This window comes from Coregonus lavaretus (genome assembly GCF_964263955.1).
Source record: "Coregonus lavaretus genome assembly, contig: HAP1_SCAFFOLD_200, whole genome shotgun sequence".
Lineage (NCBI taxonomy): Eukaryota > Metazoa > Chordata > Actinopteri > Salmoniformes > Salmonidae > Coregonus > Coregonus lavaretus.
In genome coordinates this window covers 415,077-440,962 of record NW_028166063.1, presented here as the reverse complement: position 1 = coordinate 440,962, position 25,886 = coordinate 415,077, and the positions used below count along the sequence as shown (strand labels likewise).

Below are 25,886 nucleotides of genomic sequence, written 5' to 3'. Positions count from 1 at the left end.
ACCTCTCCTCTAATTGGAGTAAACTAATGGACAACAATACTTAGGATTCTACTTCCAGCTTATACATACTATATACATTTTACAGACACAGTATGTTTTACATTAGTTATCGTTTTGGTTTGGTTTTAGTGCTACCCTTCAGCTACCATCAACCCCTCTCATCTATCTCTGAAGACCATCCAGTTTGGATTTCTAATTGCCATATATGTTCCCACTGTGCTGTGATGTTTCACAAAAGTTCTGAACCTTTCTTGTCCTCCAGGAGTTGCCGAATCTACTCTCACCCTCATCGGCCTTTGCTGGGTAAGTTGGTCCGCATGAGCCGCATGCACTGTCATATGTTCACCTGTAGAGGGCGCCATGCTGTCACAATTCAACCCCTTTACTGTTCTACGTACAGTTTGGTGTTGTCTTCCCCACTAATGGGTAGGGTTTAAGTGGAGCGGAGGGCTGATGCTAGACATCTGTCGGTCTGTCTGTGTGTTTCTTGAACCAGGAGGTTAACAGGCTCTTTGTATTGAGTAACTCCTTTTAGAGCATCTGTTTTCTGTTATTCTGAATGCTGTTGTTCACAGCTCTACTAAAACACACTGGTCGCATAGATAATCATCTCTCATACAGCACATTACAGAGATTAACAACTGTGTGTTCTTTATGGTAATAATCTCTCATACAGCACATTACAGATGTTAACAACTATGTGTTCTTTATGGTAATCATCTCTCATACAGCACATTGTGTGTTGGGCCTGTCCTTTGTGTAACCCTCCTGTGTTGGGCCTGTCCTTTGTGTAACCCCCCTGTGTTGGGCCTGTCCTTTGTGTAACCCCCCTGTGTTGGGCCTGTCCTTTGTGTAACCCCCCCTGTGTTGGGCCTGTCCTTTGTGTAACCCCCCTGTGTTGGGCCTGTCATTTGTGTAACCCCCCTGTGTTGGGCCTGTCCTTTGTGTAACCCCCCTGTGTTTGGCCTGTCCTTTGTGTAACCCCCCTGTGTTGGGCCTGTCCTTTGTGTAACTCCCCCTGTGTTGGGCCTGTCCTTTGTGTAACCCCCCCCCGTGTTGGGCCTGTCCTTTGTGTAACCCCCATGTGTTGGGCCTGTCCTTTGTGTAACCCCCCTGTGTTGGGCCTGTCCTTTGTGTAACCCCCCCCCCCTGTGTTGGGCCTGTCCTTTGTGTAACCCCCCCCTGTGTTGGGCCTGTCCTTTGTGTAACCCCCCCTGTGTTGGGCCTGTCCTTTGTGTAAGCCCCCTGTGTTGGGCCTGTCCTTTGTGTAAGCCCCCTGTGTTGGGCCTGTCCGTTGTGTAACCCCCCCCTGTGTTGGGCCTGTCCGTTGTGTAACCCCCTGTGTTGGGCCTGTCCTTTGTGTAACCCCCCCTGTGTTGGGCCTGTCCTTTGTGTAACCCCCCCTGTGTTGGGCCTGTCCTTTGTGTAACCTCCCTGTGTTGGGCCTGTCCGTTGTGTAACCCCCCCTGTGTTGGGCCTGTCCTTTGTGTAACCCCCCCTGTGTTGGGCCTGTCCTTTGTGTAACCCCCCTGTGTTGGGCCGGTCCTTTGTGTAACCCCCCTGTGTTGGGCCTGTCCTTTGTGTAACCCCCCCTGTGTTGGGCCTGTCATTTGTGTAACCCCCCCTGTATTGGGCCTGTCCTTTGTGTAACCCCCCTGTGTTGGGCCTGTCCTTTGTGTAACCCCCCTGTGTTGGGCCTGTCCTTTGTGTAACCCCCCTGTGTTGGGCCTGTCCTTTGTGTAACCCCCCTGTGTTGGGCCTGTCCTTTGTGTAACCCCCCTGTGCTGGGCCTGTCCTTTGTGTAACCCCTCCTGTGTTGGGCCTGTCCTTTGTGTAACCCCCCTGTGTTGGGCCTGTCCATTGTGTAACCCCCCTGTGTTGGGCCTGTCCATTGTGTAACCCCCCTGTGTTGGGCCTTTCCTTTGTGTAACCCCCCCTGTGTTGGGCCTGTCCTTTGTGTAACCCCCCTGTGTTGGGCCTGTCCTTTGTGTAACCCCTCTGTGTTGGGCCTGTCCTTTGTGTGGGCCTGTCCTTTGTGTAACGCCCCTGTGTTGGGCCTGTCCTTTGTGTAACGCCCCTGTGTTGGGCCTGTCCTTTGTGTAACCCCCCCTGTGTTGGGCCTGTCCTTTGTGTAACCCCCCTGTGTTGGTCCTTTGTGTAACCCCTCTGTGTTGGGCCTGTCCTTTGTGTAACCCCCCTGTGTTGGGCCTGTCCTTTGTGTAACCCCCCTGTGTTGGGCCTGTCCTTTGTGTAACCCCCCTGTGTTGGGCCTGTCCTTTGTGTAACCCCCCTGTGTTGGGCCTTTCCTTTGTGTAACCCCCCTGTGTTGGGCCTGTCCTTTGTGTAACCCCTCTGTGTTGGGACTTTCCTTTGTGTAACCCCCCTGTGTTGGGCCTGTCCTTTGTGTAACCCCCCTGTGTTGGGCCTGTCCTTTGTGTAACCCCCCTGTGTTGGGCCTGTCCTTTGTGTAACCCCCCTGTGTTGGGCCTGTCCTTTGTGTAACCTCCCTGTGTTGGGCCTGTCCTTTGTGTAACCCCCCTGTGTTGGGCCTGTCCTTTGTGTAACCCACACTGTGAAATAGACCTCCATAAGACCTTTTAATTGATTTCCAGCGCTGCAGTGTCATATAATTCTAATCACCATGGAATGTTCTCCTCTGTCAACAAGCCTTGTCCTGTTGTTGTTTACATGTTTATTTGTTTATTTCTTCTTCAGGCTCATTAACAAGATATAAATCTGGCCTTGTTTCCCGACTCAGTGGGATTACACATTATCCTGCCTTCTGTCCTGCTTTCGCTTCTTCCTGTCCTCTGTCATGTAGTCTCATAAGGGGTGCCCTGCTATCTCTTCTTCCTCTCCCCTCCCCTCCCCTCTCTCTCCCCCCTCTCTCTTCCCCTCTCGCCTCTCTCCCCCGCTCGCCTCTCTCTCCCCTCTCTCTTCCCTCCTCTCTCTTCCCCCCCTCTCCCCCCCTCCTCTCTTATTATTATGATAGCGGGGGCCCAGGATGACTGAGTTAAGTGTTGAACTCTAATAAATCAACCTAATCACACACCTATGCACCCCTATCCCCCACCCAACTACCTCATCCCCATATTGTTATTTATTTTGCTCTTTTGCACCCCAGTATCTCTATTTGCACATCATCTTCTGCACATCTATCATTCCAGTGTTAATACTAAATTGTAATTATGTTGCACTATGGCCTATTTATTGCCTTACCTCCATACTTGCTACATTTGCACACACTGTATATATATTTTCTGTTGTAGTTTTGACTTTATGTTTTGTTTACCCCATATGTAACTCTGTGTTGTTGTTGTTTTTATCGCACTGCTTTGCTTTATCTTGGCCAGGTCGCAGTTGTAAATGAGAACTGAATTCTGCAAAAATATCCTCAGTGTACAATGAAAAACACCAAGTAACACATACAGAGCACCAGAAAAGAGCTGTTAAATTCTACAACCACCTAAAAGGAAGTGATTCCCAAACCTTCCATAACAAAGCCATCACCTACAGAGAGATGAACCTGGAGAAGAGTCCCCTAAGCAAGCTGGTCCTGGGGCTCTGTTCACAAACAGATCCCACAGAGCCCCAGGACAGCAACACAATTAGACCCTACAAAATCATGAGAAAACAAAAAGAGAATTACTTGACACATTGGAAAGAATTAACAAAAAAATGGAGCGAACTAGAATGCTATTTGGCACTAAACAGATAGTACACAGTGGCAGAATACCTGACCACTGTGACTGACCCAAAGCTTTGACAATGTACAGACTCAGTGAGCATAGCCTTGCTATTGAGAGAGGCCACCGTAGGCAGACCTGTCTCTCAAGAGAAGACAGGCTATGTGCACACTGCCCACAAAACGAGGTGGAAACTGAGCTGCACTTCCTAACCTCCTGCCAAATGTATGACCATAGAGACACATATTTCCCTCAGAATACACAGACCCACAAAGAATTCAAAAACAAATCACATTTTGATAAACTCCCATATCTATTGGGTGAAATACCACACTGTGCCATCACAGCTGCAATATTTGTGACCTGTTGCCACAAGAAAAGGGCAACCAGTGAAGAACAAACACCATTGTAAATACAACCCATATTTCTGTTTATTTATTTTCCCTTTTATACTTTAACGATTTGCACATTGTTACAACAATGTATATAGACATAATATGACATTTGAAATGTATTTGATCCTTTTGGAACTTTTGTGTCATGTTTGTTTGTCTACTTCACTTGCTTTGGCAATGTAAACACATGTTTCCCATGCAAATAAAGCCCCTTGAATTGAATTGAGAGAGAGAGAGAGAGAGAAAGGCAGACATAGTATTCCTAATAAGGAACTATTCATGTTTCTATTTCCTGACAATACTGCTTCTCTGCATCATGCTGTGATTTGGCACTGAGTAAATATGAGTAGTAGTGAATCATTTGTCATGTCATCTTACATACAGATGTTTTCTCTCAATTCAATTGAAAGGGCTTTATTTGCATGGGAAACATATGTTTACATTCTCAAAGCAAGTGAAATAGATCATGAACAAAGTGAAATAAACAAGAAATGAACAGTAAACATTAGTCACAAAAGTTTCAAAGGAATAGAGACATTTCAAATGTCATATTATTGCTGTGTACAGTGTTGTAACGATGTGCAAATAGTTGAAGTACAAAATTCTCTCACACACTCTCACTTTCTCGCCGTCTCTCACACATGTGCACACCTTTTGTCTCTCTTTTTCCTTGAGCAAACATGTCTGCTCTAGTGATATCTCCCAGTGTCTCTCTCTTTCCCTTGTCAAACACATGCCTGCTCTAGTGATATCTCCCAGTGTCTCTCTCTTTCCCTTGTCAAACACATGCCTGCTCTAGTGATATCTCCCAGTGTCTCTCTCTTTCCCTTGTCAAACACATGCCTGCTCTAGTGATATCTCCCAGTGTCTCTCTCTTTCCCTTGTCAAACACATGCCTGCTCTAGTGATATCTCCCAGTGTCTCTCTCTTTCCCTTGTCAAACACATGCCTGCTCTAGTGATATCTCCCAGTGTCTCTCTCTCCCATTAATCTGTAACTACCTTCAAAAGAGAAAGCAAATAACTGATTCTGTTCCCTGTTATCGCAGTAGTAGATACACTGTGTGTTGGGTCAGTCCCCATTACTGATAAACTTAGCTCTCAGACAGTGTTTTCATTGGCTCTGGGCAAACACACACACACACAGGGTGAAGGGCTAACTGTTTCCAGATGAGTCTTTCCAGTGCGTACATATATCAGGAAACAGGGGGGGGGAAGAAAATAAGTGTGGAGAGAAGGGAAGAGAGGAGAGCTAGAAGGAAAGAGTGTGGTGGTTGTGTTGTTTAGGAGAGCCAATGTCAGATGAATTATGGTCCGCTGACTCAAAGCATTTCCTGTCTGGATTTTGGGATTAAGAGGAGAGAGGGGGGCAGGGGGTCTGTGTGTGTGTGTGTGTGTGTGGGGGGGGGGGGGGGGGTGTGAGGGTAGGGGGCAGACTGTGCAGTAGTTTTGTTTGGGGGGATGGCTGGCAGGGATGTTGATATTTTCTCTCTGTGTGTGTGTGGACACTGCCAGCGCTCTAACAGGAACCCTTGGACTCTGTTTATTCCTCAGTCGGTTGCTCTGTCTAAGTGGCCAGAGGTTAGACAGAGAGAATGCACTAGAACATAGCTACTCCTCTGTCTAAGTGGCCAGAGGTTAGACAGAGAGAATGCACTAGAACATAGCTACTCCTCTGTCTAAGTGGCCAGAGGTTAGACAGAGAGAATGCACTAGAACATAGCTACTCCTCTGTCTAAGTGGCCAGAGGTTAGACAGAGAGAATGCACTAGAACATAGCTACTCCTCTGTCTAAGTGGCCAGAGGTTAGACAGAGAGAATGCACTAGAACATAGCTACTCCTCTGTCTAAGTGGCCAGAGGTTAGACAGAGAGAATGCACTAGAACATAGCTACTCCTCTGTCTAAGTGGCCAGAGGTTAGACAGAGAGAATGCACTAGAACATAGCTACTCCTCTGTCTAAGTGGCCAGAGGTTAGACAGGGAGAATGCACTAGAACATAGCTACTCCTCTGTCTAAGTGGCCAGAGGTTAGACAGAGAGAATGCACTAGAACATAGCTACTCCTGCCTTTAATACACACTGTCCTGCCAAGCCTGTGAAATGCTTACTTACAAGCCCTTAACCAACAATGCAGTTTTAAGAAACAAAGTGCTAAGTAAAAAAAATAGGTAAGTAAAAAATAACAAATAATTAAAGATTAGCAGTAAAAAATAAAATAACAGTAGGGAGGCTATATACAGGGGGGTACCGGTACAGAGTCAATGTGCGGGGGCACCGGTTAGTCCAGGTAATTGAGGTAATATGTCCAGTCTGGAGTAAACACTATCCTGCCAAGCCTGTTGAAGTGGCAACACCGTTTGACCATCACACAGTAGGGAGGCTCTCTTATCCATGGATGGATGTTCAATCTGGCTGTACATGCTCTGCATTTACGCATGTCCAATCTGGCTGTACATGCTCTGCATTTATGCATGTCCAATCTGGCTGTACATGCTCTGCATTTACGCATGTCCAATCTGGCTGTACATGCTCTGCATTTATGCATGTTCAATCTGGCTGTACATGCTCTGCATTTATGCATGTTCAATCTGGCTGTACATGCTCTGCATTTATGCATGTTCAATCTGTGCCTCCTGTGATAACAGTTCCAAAGGTCCTCCATTTCACCTGTATTGACCGCTCAAGGTAGATCGTCCTTAACCACAGATCTAGGATCAGCTTACCCTTCCCTACTCCTAACCTGAAACATTAGATACTAACCTAACGACAGATCTAGGATCAGCTTACCCTTCCCCACTCCTAACCTGAAACATTAGATACTAACCTAACGACAGATCTAGGATCAGCTTACCCTTCCCCACTCCTAACCTGAAACATTAGATACTAACCTAACCACAGATCTAGGATCAGCTTACCCTTCCCTACTCCTAACCTGAAACATTAGATACTAGCCTAACGACAGATCTAGGATCAGATTACTCTTCCCCACTCCTAACCTGAAACATTAGATACTAACCTAACGACAGATCTAGGATCAGCTTACCCTTCCCCACTCCTAACCTGAAACATTAGATACTAACCTAACCACAGATCTAGGATCAGATGACTCTTCCCCACTCCTAACCTGAAACAATTAATGGGACAAAAACTAAACTGATCTTAGATCAGTGTCTAGGTAATAGTACTGTAGTAGTTCCTCCCACATTTACCTGGAAACAGGTTCTCAATACGGTAGTGGGAAGGTGTCAGGTAACTTGGCAGGGTGGGTACACTCACACACACACACACACACTCACACTCACACACACACACACACACACACACACACACACACACACACACACACACACACACACACACACACACACACACACACACTCACACTCACACTCACACTCACACACACACTCACACACACACACACACACACACACACACTCACTCACTCACACACACACACACACTCTCACACACTCACACACTCACACACTCACACACTCACACACACACACTCACACACTCACACACACACACACTCCCTCTATCCTGGCATGACAGGACAGGTAGGTTCAGGAAGAGCAGACCAGGACCACCTGGTGTCTTTAAGGGCTCTCCACAGTGATTTCTACGGAGCTCCGACTGTGTCGTGTGCCCAAAAAAATGCAGCAGCACAAAAGTACGTAGAGAGCTACGCAAACGAACCTCGTTGCAGATCCGTTGCGTAGACTGTGTTACATAAAGCCACGCCCTCTACTGTGAGTCAGCTGTTTTCTGCTTCTGCCTCCTTTATCGAGGCCAAGATGAGACACAGCTACTGGCCCTTCAAAGGAAAGTCAGAGGGTTCTGATGTCAAATTCAGTACTGATATTTGCCTTGTTCTTGCAACAAAATCATACTGTAATTGTAAATTCATGAATAGAGCAATGCTTTCGTTCTTTCTCCCCCTGAAACCATTTCAGGTGTCAAAAAAATTGTACTCCTGAGTGGCGCAGTGGTCTAAGGCACTGCATCGCAGTGCTAACTGTGCCACTAGAGATCCTGGTTCGAATCCAGGCTCTGTCGCAGCCGGCCGCGACCGGGAGACTTATGGGCGGCGCACAATTGGCCCAGCGTCGTCCAGGGTAGGGGAGGGAATGGCCGGCAGGGATGTAGCTCAATTGATAGAGCATGGCGTTTGCAACGCCAGGGGTGTGGGTTCGTTTCCCACGGGGGGGGCCAGTAAAAAAATATATATGTATTCACTAACTGTAAGTCGCTCTGGATAAGAGCGTCTGCTAAATGACTAAAATGTAAAAAAAAAAAAATCAGTTGATTTAATCACCAAAAAGAACCACGTAGACAACGCTCTTGCAACTGATATTTGCCTTGTTCTTGCAACAAAATCATACTATAATTGTAAATTCATGAATAGAGCAATTCTTTCTTTCTCTCTCTTCTTTCTCTCTCTCTCTCTATCCCGCGAAAGGAACAGCCACGGACCAATGACAAGCATCAATGGGTGTACATTGATATCAAGAAACTCCGATATCAGAAAACGCCTTTAATTGTGGTCTGTGATTACACCCTTTTCTGGAAAGTACCCATTGACCCCGCCAACACTACGTCACGACCGAAACCTTTTCAGGTGTCAAATCAGTTTGATTTGATTGCCAAACAGAACCAGTGATGTATATAAACCCTAGATTGTTAATGCTATGTATTGGGCAGAGAGGCTTTGAAGCCACCGGCGGCCATATTGGCTCTCCCCAGCAGGAGCAGTCCTCCATAGGAATGAACGGAATTCTACAGTATTTCAATCAAATGTTTCAAGGACAAAATTACATGTATTTAAAGTATGTTATTGTTGTAGTGGGGACAGTAACATTAGTAATCTCCCCAAAATTATACTTTAAGGAAAATGTTTTTAAATATGTTTTTATTTTTTATTTTTATGTTTAGGTCACATAATATAAAGTATGCCATATGGTGTCTGTAATATAATACATGTGGCGTTAACGAATGTAGACATTAATTAATGCATTTCAATAGCTTCCAAAATATGTTTTACAACGGTGGGGGAGTGCCAAGATGGACGCACGGTGGCTTCAACACAGCGCCCCTAGTAGTTATCTAGTGTATATATAAATCGTTGAACAAAATCACGTGGACGACTCTTTTTTTTAAAAAAATTTTTTTATGTTGTTTGCCCAGTCATTCGTCAGAAGTTTGATTACATTTTTTTTTTTAACGGAAGGCGGATTTCAGTCACTAGTCTATTTATTAAAGTTGTGAAAACTCAACTAATTGAGTTGTCTTCAGTTCATGAACTTGGTTCGCGTCTAATCGCTTGCACTCGGTTCGGGGTGTCGGGAGAGAACTAGGATGTCTGCGGTGAAAGCGCTGCAACAGTGGTGTAAGACCCAGGTCCAGGGCTACAGAGATGTCACTATCACCAATATGACAACTTCTTTCAGGGACGGGATGGCTTTCTGCGCCCTCATTCACCGAAACAGACCCGACCTCATGTAAGTAGAGGGCAGTATCGATAGAACTACTTCGACAATTGCAAAATTCAATGAAGTTAAACTCGACAAAACGCAGTTCAACAAAGAAGGAGTCTTGATTTTTGTCTTAGTTCGTATGGTGACACAGCGTAACCTGTATTTACTGCAACAAAGTAGCCCTTGTATGCAACACGAAAGTTCTATTATGTTAACGTTTCCTTTCATTGCCTGTAGGTAGTTCCCTGTAAGTATCAGTAGCCAAACAACATGGGAATGAAAACCCTACAGCTCTTGCCAACTCAACGTGGCAGTAAACATTTGTGCTTCCTTCCGATTTATAAACTAATCCCAAAATTAAAAACTGAATTTGACAAGATTTCTGACTATAACAATATCTGTATATCAGTCAAATTTCATCAGTGATCTAGCCTACTCTTTTCTAAAAAATATTTCTATAAAGACACCGCAAATTATAGGTTTACAGTAAACAGTTGATGACAGGGTAACAGTCTAAACAGAACATGACTATTTGAGATAATCAGTAGCCTAGGCAGTCTACTGTTTGAAAGACAATGCGTCTTTTCCACATGTTTCACTCAAAGGTGAACTCAGTCTAAAGTCCCCAAATATATATATATATATTTTTAGAATTCAGTGGAAAACGTGTGTGTGACTGACACATGCCTTCCATTCTGAGAGAGTTGCATTTTTGATATTTAATAATAGCAATGGGAAGCTGGTCATAAGATGGAATGACATCATTGATGCCATCATTATGATTGCGTCAAGCTCTAGTGAATACGTTTTTGAATGCTCCTGCAAAGGAGTCGGTGTAAACGTGTGACTAGGTTGAGATCCAGGGAATAATGGCAGGTAGCCTGTGTCAGTGGTGTGATTGATGTGTCATGTCATCCAACCTAATCTGTGCTTCTTCTTCTCCTCCTCCTCAGTGACTATGATTCCCTGATGAAGGAGAATGTTTATGACAACAACCACCTGGCAAGTTACTGTTGAACACACACACACACACACACACACACACACACACACACACACACACACACACACACACACACACACACACACACACACACCAACTGTTTACTGTAAACCTATAATCTACTGTGTCTTTAAAGAAAGATTTGACAAAAGGCTAGGCTATCTCACTGATGAGATTTGACTGATCTACAGATATACACTGTGTGTGTGGGGGGGTACTTAGGCAGAGCATCCCAGCATCTAGAATACACTACAGAACTAATGTATTGAAAGGTCATGTCTATCCTGTGTGTGCTAGTGATTAGACTACACTACAGAACTATCTGTCTCTATCAGTGGTGGCCTTCTGTTTAACTGAGCTGCTGACCTTTAGGCCAGCCGAGTCTCACCACTCCACTCTGTAGACTACTATAGATTATACAGCCAGCCGAGTCTCACCACTCCACTCTGTAGACTACTATAGATTATACAGCCAGCCGAGTCTCACTACTCCACACCATAGACTACTATAGATTATACAGCCAGCTGAGTCTCACTACTCCACACCGTAGACTACTATAGATTATACAGCCAGCCGAGTCTCACTACTCCACACCATAGACTACTATAGATTATACAGCCAGCCGAGTCTCACTACTCCACACCATAGACTACTATAGATTATACAGCCAGCTGAGTCTCACTACTCCACACCGTAGACTACTATAGATTATACAGCCAGCCGAGTCTCACTACTCCACACCATAGACTACTATAGATTATACAGCCAGCCGAGTCTCACTACTCCACACCATAGACTACTATAGATTATACAGCCAGCCGAGTCTCACTACTCCACACCGTAGACTACTATAGATTATACAGCCAGCCGAGTCTCACTACTCCACACCATAGACTACTATAGATTATACAGCCAGCCGAGTCTCACCACTCCACACCGTAGACTACTATAGATTATACAGCCAGCTGAGTCTCACCACTCCACACCGTAGACTACTATAGATTATACAGCCAGCCGAGTCTCACCACTCCACACCGTAGACTACTATAGATTATACAGCCAGCTGAGTCTCACCACTCCACACCGTAGACTACTATAGATTATACAGCCAGCTGAGTCTCACTACTCCACACCATAGACTACTATAGATTATACAGCCAGCCGAGTCTCACCACTCCACACCGTAGACTACTATAGATTATACAGCCAGCTGAGTCTCACTACTCCACACCGTAGACTACTATAGATTATACAGCCAGCCGAGTCTCACTACTCCACACCGTAGACTACTATAGATTATACAGCCAGCTGAGTCTCACTACTCCACACCGTAGACTACTATAGATTATACAGCCAGCCGAGTCTCACTACTCCACACCGTAGACTACTATAGATTATACAGCCAGCTGAGTCTCACTACTCCACACCGTAGACTACTATAGATTATACAGCCAGCTGAGTCTCACTACTCCACACCGTAGACTACTATAGATTATACAGCCAGCCGAGTCTCACCACTCCACACCGTAGACTACTATAGATTATACAGCCAGCCGAGTCTCACCACTCCACACCGTAGACTACTATAGATTATACAGCCAGCTGAGTCTCACTACTCCACACCATAGACTACTATAGATTATACAGCCAGCCGAGTCTCACTACTCCACACCGTAGACTACTATAGATTATACAGCCAGCCGAGTCTCACCACTCCACACCATAGACTACTATAGATTATACAGCCAGCCGAGTCTCGCTACTCCACACCGTAGACTACTATAGATTATACAGCCAGCCGAGTCTCACTACTCCACACCGTAGACTACTATAGATTATACAGCCAGCCGAGTCTCACTACTCCACACCGTAGACTACTATAGATTATACAGCCAGCTGAGTCTCACTACTCCACACCGTAGACTACTATAGATTATACAGCCAGCTGAGTCTCACTACTCCACACCGTAGACTACTATAGATTATACAGCCAGCCGAGTCTCACCACTCCACACCGTAGACTACTATAGATTATACAGCCAGCCGAGTCTCACCACTCCACACCGTAGACTACTATAGATTATACAGCCAGCTGAGTCTCACTACTCCACACCATAGACTACTATAGATTATACAGCCAGCTGAGTCTCACTACTCCACACCATAGACTACTATAGATTATACAGCCAGCTGAGTCTCACTACTCCACACCGTAGACTACTATAGATTATACAGCCAGCTGAGTCTCACTACTCCACACCATAGACTACTATAGATTATACAGCCAGCCGAGTCTCACTACTCCACACCGTAGACTACTATAGATTATACAGCCAGCCGAGTCTCACCACTCCACACCATAGACTACTATAGATTATACAGCCAGCCGAGTCTCGCTACTCCACACCGTAGACTACTATAGATTATACAGTCAACTGACTGTCACTCCAGAAAACTGGACTCCATTTTAGCACCAATTCATTAAATAGGCCTAGCTCTAACACTCTAACACTCTAGCACCATACTTCTGATATAGAACTACAGTAACGTTCTAGCCTCTGAATTATTCTGATATAGAACTACAGTAACATTCTAGCCTCTGAATTATTCTGATATAGAACTACAGTAACATTCTAGCCTCTGAATTATTCTGATATAGAACTACAGTAACATTCTAGCCTCTGAATTATTCTGATATAGAACTACAGTAACATTCTAGCCTCTGAATTATTCTGATATAGAACTACAGTAACGTTCTAGCCTCTGAATTATTCTGATATAGAACTACAGTAACATTCTAGCCTCTGAATTATTCTGATATAGAACTACAGTAACGTTCTAGCCTCTGAATTATTCTGATATAGAACTACAGTAACATTCTAGCCTCTGAATTATTCTGATATAGAACTACAGTAACGTTCTAGCCTCTGAATTATTCTGATATAGAACTACAGTAACATTCTAGCCTCTGAATTATTCTGATATAGAACTACAGTAACATTCTAGCCTCTGAATTATTCTGACATACAGTACCAGTCAAAAGTTTGGACACACCTACTCATTCAGGGGTTTTTCTTTATTTTTACTATTTTCTACATTGTAAAATAATAGTGAAGACATCAAAACTATGAAATAACACACATGGAATCATGTAGTAACCAAAAAAGTGTTAATCAAATGAAAATATATTTGAGATTCTTCAAAGTAGCCACCCTTTGCCTTGATGACAGCGTTGCGCACTCTTGGCATTCTCTCAACCAGCTTCACCTGGAATGCTTTTCCAACAGTCTTGAAGGAGTTCCCACATATGCTGAGCACTTGTTGGCTGCTTTTCCTTCACTCTGCGGTCCAACTCATCCCAAACCATCTCAATTGGGTTGAGGTCGGGTGATTGTGGAGGCCAGGTCATCTGATGCAGCACTCCATCACTCTCCTTCTTGGTCAAATAGCCCTTACACAGCCTGGAGGTGTGTTTTGGGTCATTGTCCTGTTGAAAAACAAATGATAGTCCCACTAAGCGCAAACCAGATGGGATGGCGTATCGCTGCAGAATGCTGTGGTAGCCATGCTGGTTAAGTGTGCCTTGAATTCTAAATAAATGCTTCACGGTGGGAACCACACATGCTGAGATCATCCGTTCACCTACTCTGCGTCTCACAAAGACACGGCGGTTGGAACCAAAAATCTCACATTTGGACTCATCAGACCAAACGACAGATTTCCACCGGTCTAATGTCAATTGCTTGTGTTTCTTGGCCCAAGCAAGTCTCTTCTTCTTATTGGTGTCCTTTAGTAGTGGTTTCTTTGCAGCAATTTGACCATGAATGCCTGATTCACACAGTCTCCTCTGTGAACAGTTGATGTTGAGATGTCTGTTACTTGAACTCTGTGAAGAATTTATTTGGGCTGCAATCTGAGGTGCAGTTAACGCTAATGAGTTTATCCTCTGCAGCAGAGGTAACTCTGGATCTTCCTTTCCTGTGGCGGTCCTCATGAGAGCCAGTTTCATCATAGCGCTTGATGGTTTTTGCGACTGCACTTAATTTTCCGTATTGATTGACCTTCATGTCTTAAAAGTAATGATGGACTGTCGTTTCTCTTTGCTTATTTCAGCTGTTCTTCCCATAATATGGACTTTGTCTTTTACCAAATAGGTCTATCTTCTGTATACCACCCCTACCTTGTCACAACGCAACTGATTGGCTCAAATGCATTAAGGAAAGAAATTCCAGAAATTAACTTTTAACAAGGCATACCTGTTAATTGAAACGCATTCCAGGTGACTACCTCATGAAGCTGGTTGAGAGAAAGCCAAGAGTGTGCAAAGCTGTCATCAAGGCAAAGGGTGGCTACTTTGAAGAATCTGAAATATAAAATATATTTTGATTTGTTTAACACTTTTTTTGGTTACTACATGATTCCATGTGTGTTATTTCATAGTTTTGATGTCTTCACTATTATTCTACAATGTAGAAAATAGTAAAAATAAATAAAAACCCTTGAATGAGTAGGGGTGTCCAAACTTTTGACTGGTACTGTATGTAAATGCAATATCAGTTTTTATATTGTTAATACATTTGCAAAAATGTATAAAAACCTGTTTTTGTTTTGTCATTATGGGGTATTGTGTGTAGATTGTTTTTTTTATCCCTCAATGTCATCCATTTTAGAATAAGGCTGTAACATAACAAAATGTGGAAAAAGTCAAGGTGTCTGAATACTTTCCGAATGCACTGTAGTTAGTCCAGATAGCTATTGGTTAACTACATTGACCCTTTTTTCACTAACTCTTGACTCATCACACTACTGCCACTGTTTATTATGTCACTTTACCCCGAGTTATACGGACATATCTACCTCCGTTACCTCCTACCCCTGCACATGGACTCGGTACTGGTACCCTGTGTATATAGCCAAGTTATTACCTCGTACCCCTGCACATGGACTCGGTACTGGTACCCCGTGTATATAGCCAAGTTATTACCTCGTACCCCTGCACATGGACTCAGTACTGGTACCCCGTGTATATAGCCAAGTTATTACCTCGTACCCCTGCACATGGACTCAGTACTGGCACCCCGTGTATATAGCCAAGTTATTACCTCGTACCCCTGCACATGGACTCAGTACTGGTACCCCGTGTATATAGCCAAGTTATCGTTACTCATTGTGTATTTATTATTACGTGTGATTTACTTTTTGTTCTACTTCTCTATGTTCTTTCTCTCTGCGTTGTTGGGACGGGCCCGTCAGTAAGCATTTCACTGTTAGTCTACACCTGTTGTTTACCAAGCATGTGACAAATAACATGTGATTTTAGATATTGTTTTTAAGATTGCTAGAGCCATGCTACAAACACACTGTCGATATGTAGATCTGCTGACTCAGGGATTTGTCTGTAGTGGCAGAGACTCTGAGACAATGAGTTTGTCTCATTCCAACACTCCCACGCCACACATTACTGGAATAGCTGGTAAAGTGACTGTGTGAGAGATGTCTTTGTTCCTATTTCTGTGTTTGACAAGTCCACTAACTGGTGAATTTGCATGGCAGAATGTGTGTGTTTTAACTCCTTGTTTAGAGTACCTGCTATTTAGGTCTTAGTGTGTGTAGTGGACTGTGTGTGAATGCAGCCCAAGCAACTGAAATAGCTGGCCGGCCTAGTTCTAAAGCCGCATTTGTGGGCCAGATCAGAAAAGTATGAGAATAAATAAACAGTCAAGACCGGATAGGACAGGCTAGATCACATCAATGATTCAGGACAGAAAGAGACAGACATGTAAAGACAGGACAGGACAGATCACAGCAATGATTCAGGACAGAAAGAGAAAGCATAGCAGGACCATCAACAGTCTGGGGAGTTGTTGGGGATTTCTCCTGTTAGATTCCTCACTTTCGTATCAGAAATGTTCCTGGCTTTCCTCATGACAGGGAGAATGAATGGAAATCTAGGGGGTTTCAACCGTCAAAGTGTGAGTGTGTGTGTCTCTGCCTGCAGCAGGACATGGACATGCTCCCCTCATCCACACCATTTCCAGGAACACCAACTCCATGGAAACAGAAAGGAAGGACAGAAGAGCTACTCCATGAGTGCGTTCCAAGTAGGGCCCTGTTCCCTATAAAGTCCACTACTTTTGACCCAAGCCCTATGGACCCTGGTGAAAAGTAGTGCACTATTTAGGGAATAGGATGGCATTTGAGCTGTAACCCATGACAACATGATTTGATAACCAACTAGAGGCAACATGCCTGTGTCTGAAACCAGCTGAATGTTATCAGTTCATCACTACAGCTATAAAAAACTGTTTACATTACTATGATCCAACTTTCACCCCTGAAGGCAGGCCAGCCATGACACACTTTGACTGTTGAAATCTCAAGGCTAACTCTCCCTTCTCTCTCCTTGCCCTGAGGAAAGCCGTCCCGGGGGGGGAAACAGGATCATTCCGATACAAAGGTGAAAATGTAAAGTGCGAAATGGAGCCTAACGGGTGAAATTCCCTCTAATTTCCCAGACTGTTGATATGGCCCTGTTATGTTTTCAGAGGACATGTAACTATGGCAACTACGTCAATCATTAATAACTGGCCTGCGTGACACAGAGCTGTGTGTACGGTAGTCTGAGTGCCAGTCTCTTTAGCTAACGTTCCACTCCTTGTCATTGCCAGATAGACTGGGCCTTTCAGCAACCTCAACTTTGAATAGGCAGCTGGATTTATGAGTTTCTCATTGGTTGTTGCAAGTGACATTAATATTTTCCATGACAACACGTGGAGCCTCAAATAGAATTAGAACAAAGCCAAAAACATTTAGCTGTTCGCTGGTTCTATGTCAGAACAATTCAGAGGCTAGAATGTTACTGTACTTCTACAGTACCAGTCAAAAGTTTGGACACACCTACTCATTCCAGGGTTTTTCTTTTTTTTTTTTACTATTTTCTACATTGTAGAATAATAGTGAAGACATCAAAACTATGAAATAACACACATGGAATCATGTAGTAACCAAAAAAGTGTTAACCAAATCCAAATATTTTATTTTTGAGATTCTTCAAAGTAGCCAGCCTTTTCCTTGATGACGGCTTTGCACACTCTTGGCATTCTCTCAACCAGCTTCACCTGGAATGCTTTTCCAACAGTCTTGAAGAAGTTCCCACATATGCTGAGCACTTGTTGGCTGCTTTTCCTTCACTCTGCGGTCCAACTCATCCCAAACCATCTCAATTGGGTTGAGGTCGGGTGGTTGTGGAGGCCAGGTCATCTGATGCAGCTCTCCATCACTCTCCTTCTTGGTCAAATAGCCCTTACACAGCCTGGAGGTGTGTTTTGGGTCATTGTCCTGTTGAAAAACAAATGATAGTCCCACTAAGCGCAAACCAGATGGGATGGCGTATCGCTGCAGAATGCTGTGGTAACCATGCTGGTTAAGTGTGCAGCAAAGCACCCCCACACCATCACACCTCCTCCTCCGTGCTTCACGGTGGGAACCACACATGCTGAGATCATCCGTTCACCTACTCTGCATTTCTGGCTTCAAAGTTGCCCTGTGGCATGTGACCACATTGCCCCCCAGTGCTAAATGCGCAGAGGGTGAACTTGTGGCAGGGATGCATAAGTATTTATTTGTCAGACAACTCAATTGTGGGAAGTTGGATGCGTGAACTCGCCACCACTACAAAGGATCAGCCTCACTGTCTGCTGCCATCATCAGTGTAGCTGTCCAGTTCTTGCTCGATGACCTGTCTCTGGGTTCTAAAGGCAGGTGAACTACTGGTTTTCTTAAAGAAGCTCTTCTTGGACTTATTTTCTGATTGTGGAGCAGTGGCAGCTTCTTTCTCTCTCTCACTCTGGACCTCTTATAATAATAATATAATATGCCATTTAGCAGACGCTTTTATCCAAAGCGACTTACAGTCATGTGTGCATACATTTTTACGTATGGGTGGTCCCGGGGATCGAACCCACTACCCTGGCGTTACAAGCGCCATGCTCTACCAATTGAGCTACAGAGGACCCTCTTCAAGAGAGAAATCTCCCACGGCTGTGTTCCCTACCAGGAGGGCTTCAGTCTCGGAGGCAGCTCTCACCTTCAACTCCACCAGCTTCTCAGTGGTCATGTAGGTGGTCTTGAACCTTGGGTCCAGAAAGGTAGCCATGGTGAGCAGCTCAGCTGTTTCAGGGTCGGTGTATTTGTCATTCAGGTAATTAATCTCTCGGGTCAGGTCTGGATTCGCCCTCATTTGATTTCAGAACCTCCGTCTTGAACAAATGGAGGACCGGCTTCAGATAGGACACACTCACGTATGTCTCTCCTGACAGGGCATCTGTGAAATCCTGGAGGGGCTGAAGGGCTGCCGTGATAGACTCAAATACCTCAATGTCTTGCCAGGAGGGTGCAAGGTGACATGTTTTTTTGTCTGCTGCCAGGACTTGTGTGATGGCCTTTTCCTGCTCCAGGACTCTTTCCATCATCTGTAGTCGAGATCCCCACCTTGTCGGGGTTTCCGTGATGAGCTTGTGGAGGGGCAGGCTCAGTTTATCCTGTGCACTTGACAGGGCCTTATGCTTCTTCCAACTATAGGAAAATGTGCTGACCACTTTCTTGCACACTCCTGTGGCCCGGGAAACCTGAGGTTCGTTTTGGACACTCCTCTCTGAAAAATAAAAAGGTGAAAAAGGAATTACATATGAATCAAAATAAATAAAAATAACATTTGCATCTGCTGTAATTACAACAACTTACAGCATGGACACTGGACATGATTACACATTTAATCCATCTATAGATTTACACACAACTGTTGTGATTAAGAGAGCTATGTTGCTTTAGAAAACGGGATCATTTATTGAGTAGGCTATTTATTATTGAAACCCTAGGCTAATGTATCAATTATAAATAAAAGCAATGTAATCCATGTAATATTATAGATTTGCATAGCTGTATATACAGCTGTGTAAAAAATTAAGATACCACAGCGAAGTTTTCTTAAATCAGCATCTCTACATGTATGACAGCGATTCCATCCAGTGTCCGTTGAATTCCAACACAGGCACACCTCATTCTACTGAATTAGGTACTGATTAGGTGATCACCTGGACCAAATCTTATTTAATGAGGAAAAGTATAAAAACCCCTGCTGTGGTCATCACTATCCTCTAGCAATTGGACCAGCTGGATGGCAAAAACAGTGCTAATAGTACCTCAAAAGTAATATTATTAATCAAAAAATAACTATTGACCATGCCTAAAGAGTTGAAAAGGAACGTTTTGAGTGAGGACAAGAAGGGTTCAATTCTGGCTTTACTGGCAGAGGGATACAGTGAGCGTCAGGTTGCTTCCATCCTTAAAATTTAAAAGATGGCGGTTCATAAGAACAAGGTCAAGCAGCAGACATTGGGGACAACAAAGCTACAGACTGGCAGAGAGCGAAAACGACTCTCTACTGACTGGGATGAACGCCAACTCATTCGAATGTCACTCAACAACCGTAGGATGACATCAAGTGACCTACAAAAAGAATGGCAAACGGCAGCTGGGGTGAAGTGCACAGCGAGGACGGTTCGAAACAGGCTCCTAGGGGCAGGGCTGAAGTCGTGCAAAGCTAGAAAAAAGCCCTTCATCAATGAGAAGCAAAGAAGAGCCAGGCTGAGGTTTGCAAAAGACCATAAGGATTGGACCGTAGAGGACTGGAGTAAGGTCATCTTCTCTGATGAGTCCAATTTTCAGCTTTGCCCAACACCTGGTCGTCTAATGGTTAGACGGAGACCTGGAGAGGCCTATAAGCCACAGTGTCTCGCACCCACTGTGGTGGAGGATCGGTGATGATCTGGGGGTGCTTCAGCAAGGCTGGAATCGGGCAGATTTGTCTTTGTGAAGGACGCATGAATCAAGCCACGTACAAGGTTGTCCTGGAAGAAAACTTGCTTCCTTTTGCTCTGACATTGTTCCCCAACTCTGAGGATTGTTTTTTCCAGCAGGACAATGCGCCATGCCACACAGCCAAGGTCAATCAAGGTGTGGATGGAGGACCACCAGATCAAGACCCTGTCATGGCCAGCCCAATCTCCAGACTTGAACCCCATTGAAAACTTCTGGAATGTGATCAAGAGGAAGATGGATGGTCACAAGCCATCAAACAAAGCCAAGCTGCTTGAATTTCTGCGCCAGGAGTGGCATAAAGTCACCCAACATCAATGTGAAAGACTGGTGGAGAGCATGCCAAGACGCATGAAAGCTGTGATTGAAAATCAGGGTTATTCCACCAAATATTGATTTCTGAACTCTTCCTTAGTTAAAACATTAGTATTGTGTGGTTTAAAAATGAACATGAACTTATTTTCTTTGCATTATTCGAGGTCAGTTACAGTTAATAAGTTATTCTGCATTTGAAGTTGTTGTTCTTAAGTTACGTTATTTTTCTACGCGTTTTGGACGTTGAAACTTACAATGTGTAGCCTGTGTCCGAAACACCCTAGTCTTGTCCATTTGTTCTGCTCCAATGCTTTGACCATGTTCGATCCGCTGTCCGTAGTCATACACACTTGACGCGACTCTTTCAAGCCCCAGGATGAAAGTGCCTCCCTCAGCCCAGCTGCAATTATTTCTCCGGTGTGGTCGTCTGGGAAATAAGAGGTCTGAAGGCATTTGCTTTGCAGCTTCCAGTTGTCGTCAATGTAATGAATCGTGAGGCTAATGTATGGCTCTGTGGTCCGTCTTGACCATAAGTCGGCAGTGGTAGAGAAGAATGCAGCGTTGCGGATTTCGTTGGCAACTCTGTCCCGACGTTCTGTGTAGAGTTCTGACAGACATGTTTTGCTGAAAGTATTTACGGCTCTTGTTAGAATTGGTTCCATGTCTTTTTCGCTATGTGATACGTAATTGCACTCGTTATCTCATTCCACTTCTTGCTCTTCTTGTCATAGGGAGTACCACTAACGAATGATGCCTTGAGTGACAGCTGAGTGCGGGACTGCCGTGAAGATGTCTTGGGACTTGCTCCGGGGGTTTGTTGCACGCATTCTGGTAGAATCTTCATATTGGCGCACATGCAGGGTTTCCAGGTGGTGAAACAGATTGCTGGTGGTTCCACCTTTGGCACAATGGGTCGACACAACTCACACAGTACTGTTTACCTTTGGCTAGCACAATGCGTCGACACAACCTACACAGTACTGTTTGCCTTTGGCTAGCACAATGGGTAGACACAACTTACACAGTACTGTTTGCCTTTGGCTAGCACAATGGGTAGACACAACCTACACAGTACTGTTTGCCTTTGGCTAGCACAATGGGTAGACACAACTTACACAGTACTGTTTGCCTTTGGCTAGCACAATGCGTCTCCACAACTTACACAGTACTGTTTGCCTTTGGCTAGCACAATGCGTCTCCACAACCTACACAGTACTGTTTGCCTTTGGCTAGCACAATGCGTCAACACAACTTACACAGTACTGTTTGCCTTTGGCTAGCACAATGGGTAGACACAACTTACACAGTACTGGTTGCCTTTGGCTAGCACAATGCTTCAACACAACTCACACAGTACTGTTTGCCTTTGGCTAGCACAATACGTAGACACAACTTACACAGTACTGTTTGCCTTTGGCTAGCACAATGCGTCAACACAACTTACACAGTACTGTTTGCCTTTGGCTAGCACAATGGGTCGACACAACCTACACAGTACTGTTTGCCTTTGGCTAGCACAATGCGTCTCCACAACTTACACAGTACTGTTTGCCTTTGGCTAGCACAATGCGTCAACACAACTTACACAGTACTGTTTGCCTTTGGCTAGCACAATGCGTCTCCACAACTTACACAGTACTGTTTGCCTTTGGCTAGCACAATGCGTCAACACAACTTACACAGTACTGTTTGCCTTTGGCTAGCACAATGCGTAGACACAACTTACACAGTACTGTTTGCCTTTGGCTAGCACAATGCTTCAACACAACTCACACAGTACTGTTTGCCTTTGGCTAGCACAATACGTAGACACAACTTACACAGTACTGTTTGCCTTTGGCTAGCACAATGCGTCAACACAACTTACACAGTACTGTTTGCCTTTGGCTAGCACAATGGGTCGACACAACCTACACAGTACTGTTTGCCTTTGGCTAGCACAATGCGTCTCCACAACTTACACAGTACTGTTTGCCTTTGGCTAGCACAATGCGTCAACACAACTTACACAGTACTGTTTGCCTTTGGCTAGCACAATGCGTAGACACAACTTACACAGTACTGTTTGCCTTTGGCTAGCACAATGCGTCTCCACAACTTACACAGTACTGTTTGCCTTTGGCTAGCACAATGCTTCAACACAACTTACACAGTACTGTTTGCCTTTGGCTAGCACAATGCGTCGACACAACTTACACACTACTGTTTGCCTTTGGCTAGCACAATGCGTCGACACAACTTACACAGTACTGTTTGCCTTTGGCTAGCACAATGCATCGACACAACTTACACACTACTGTTTGTTGGTCGAGGTCGGATATCTTAAAGCCAAACCAGTTCCAAACGACAGAGGAGGCCCTCTTTTTTTTTCGAACCAATTCTTCGTCATTCTGCAAATCAACCTTTAGCGTTATTTTCCTTGTCTTCAGTCATCCTCAAGGCTTGATTTTCGGACACTTTTGCTACCGAAAGGAGTTTACTTCACTAAATGTTTGCTTACTCTGCAGTTGAGCATGTTTGTTTGTTTGACTTTGATTGGCAGGCAGATTGCGTGTAACATCCATGCTTCTAGTTTTTTTTCTTTGTTTTTAGTATAATAAACCATTTGAACTAGCCCGCTAGGCTGTATCAGTCGACAGAGACATTTTGAAAGAAACAAAAAAGCCTTAATTCATACATTAATTGATCATGACATGGCAAAATCCATATCATGGCACAACGTCATACCGGTATTCACGTTCATACTGGTATACCGCCCACTCCTGGTATGATGCTACAAGCTTGGCATGCCTGTATTTTGGGAGTTTCTCCCATTCTTCTCTGCAGATCCTCTCAAGCTCTGTCGGGTTGGATGGGGAGCGTCGCTGCACAGCTATTTTCAGGTCTCTCCAGAGATGTTCAAGTCCGGACTCTGCCTGGGCAACTCAAGGACATTCAGAGACTTGTCCCGAAGCCACTCCTGCATTGTCTTGGCTGTGTGCTTAGGGTCGTTGTCCTGTTGGAAGGTGAACCTTCGCCCCAGTCTGAGGTCCTGAGCGCTGTGGAGTAGATTTTCATAAAGGATCTCTCTGTACATTGCTCTGTTCATCTTTCCCTCGATCCTGACTAGTCTCCCAGTCCCTGCCACTGAAAAACATCCCCACAGCATGATGCTGCCACCACCAAGCTTCACCATAGGGATGGTGCCAGGTTTCCTACAGACGTGACGCTTGGCAGCTTTAGGAAGAGTCTTGGTGGTTCGAAACTTCTTCTATTTAAGAATGATGGAGGCCACTGTTCTTGGGGACCTTGCTGCATACATTTTTTTGGTACCCTTCCCCAGATCTGTGCCTTGACACAATCCTGTCTCGGAGCTCTACGGACAATTCCTTCAACCACAAGGCAGCCAGTCAAGATGCTCTCAGTGGTGCAGCTGTAGAACTTTTTGAGGATCTGAGGCCAAATCTTTTTATCCTGCTGAGGGGGAAGAGGCGTTGTCGTGCCTTCTTCTTCTTCTGTGTGTTCCCAGGCGTTCTAACCTTCTATATGTCTGTGTGTTCCAACCTTCTATATGTCTGTGTGTTCCAACCTTCTATATGTCTGTGTGTTCCAACCTTCTATATGTCTGTGTGTTCCAACCTTCTATATATCTGTGTGTTCCAACCTTCTATATATCTGTGTGTTCCAACCTTCTATACAGCTGTGTGTTCCCAGGCGTTCTAACCTTCTATATGTCTGTGTGTTCCAACCTTCTATATATCTGTGTGTTCCAACCTTCTATACAGCTGTGTGTTCCCAGGCGTTCTAACCTTCTATATATCTGTGTGTTCCAACCTTCTATATGTCTGTGTGTTCCAACCTTCTATATGTCTGTGTGTTCCAACCTTCTATATATCTGTGTGTTCCAACCTTCTATACAGCTGTGTGTTCCCAGGCGTTCTAACCTTCTATATGTCTGTGTGTTCCAACCTTCTATATGTCTGTGTGTTCCAACCTTCTATATGTCTGTGTGTTCCAACCTTCTATATGTCTGTGTGTTCCAACCTTCTATATGTCTGTGTGTTCCAACCTTCTATATATCTGTGTGTTCCCAGGCGTTCCAACCTTCTATATATATATAATATGTGTGTGTGTGTGTGTTCCCAGGCGTTCCGGGTAGCGGAGGATGAGTTGGGGATCCCAGCTCTGTTAGATGCTGAGGACATGGTGGCCCTAAAGATACCAGACAGGCTCAGTATACTGACATACGTCTCTCAATACTACAACTACTTCCATGGGAAATCACCTAGTGAGTACACACACAGACACAGACACAGTGAGGAGACATGTGGAAGCAGATATACACGCCCACATGATACGGGCACACACACACTGGAATGAACTTTGTGATCAGTTAGTGTGTGTGTGTGTGTGTGTGTGTGTGTGTGTGTGTGTGTGTGTGTAGTTGGCGGCATGGCGGGGATAAAGCGTCCAGCGGAGGCGTCCACAGAACAGGGGCCTTCTGGGAAAAAGAACCAAGCAGTTGTCTCGAAGGTCTTCCCCGCCTCTAACCCCTCTAAATCCACTACTGAGAACCGCCCTCCGCCCTCCTCCTCACCCAAAGCCTCACCCAGACCAGACAGGCCAGCACAGGTAAGGATCTCCTTTACATCCTCTTCTCCAGGGAGAGATGCCCTCCTGTAGGTTTTCACTCCAGCCCCAGTTGTAACTAACCTGATTCATCTTATCAACAAGCTAATTATTAGAATCAGCTGCTAGATTAGGGTTGGAGCGAAAACCTACCGGAGGGTAGCTCTCCAGGAACAGGGTTGGCGTTAACCTACAGGAGGGTAGCTCTCCGGGAACAGGGTTGGCGTTAAAACCTACAGGAGGGTAGCTCTCTGGGAACAGGGTTGGCGTTAAAACCTACAGGAGGGTAGCTCCCCGGGAACAGGGTTGGTGTTAAAACCTACAGGAGGGTAGCTCTGCGGGAACAGCGTTGACGTTAAAACCTACAGAGGGTAGCTCTCCAGGAACAGGGTTGGAGTGAACCTGCATGAGGGTAGCTCTCCAGGAACAGGGTTGGAGTGAACCTACATGAGGGTAGCTCTCCAGGAACAGGGTTGGAGTGAACCTACAGAGGGTAGCTCTCCAGGAACAGGGTTGGTGTTA

At 44.8% G+C, this 25,886-nt stretch overlaps 1 protein-coding gene across 1 annotated transcript in view; it reads left to right on the top strand.

Moving 5' to 3' along the window:
* Window positions 1–9,230: 9,230 nt before the first annotated feature.
* LOC311115137 (MICAL-like protein 2) overlaps window positions 9,231–25,886 on the top strand; it is a 43,719-nt gene continuing 27,063 nt past the window's right edge. Inside the window, exons 1-4 of the mRNA XM_084190344.1 lie at window positions 9,231–9,586; window positions 10,516–10,564; window positions 24,882–25,023; window positions 25,180–25,367. Coding sequence (XP_084046470.1) covers window positions 9,444–9,586; window positions 10,516–10,564; window positions 24,882–25,023; window positions 25,180–25,367 — 522 coding nt within the window. The 5' untranslated portion in view covers window positions 9,231–9,443. The remainder of the gene's footprint in view (window positions 9,587–10,515; window positions 10,565–24,881; window positions 25,024–25,179; window positions 25,368–25,886) is intronic.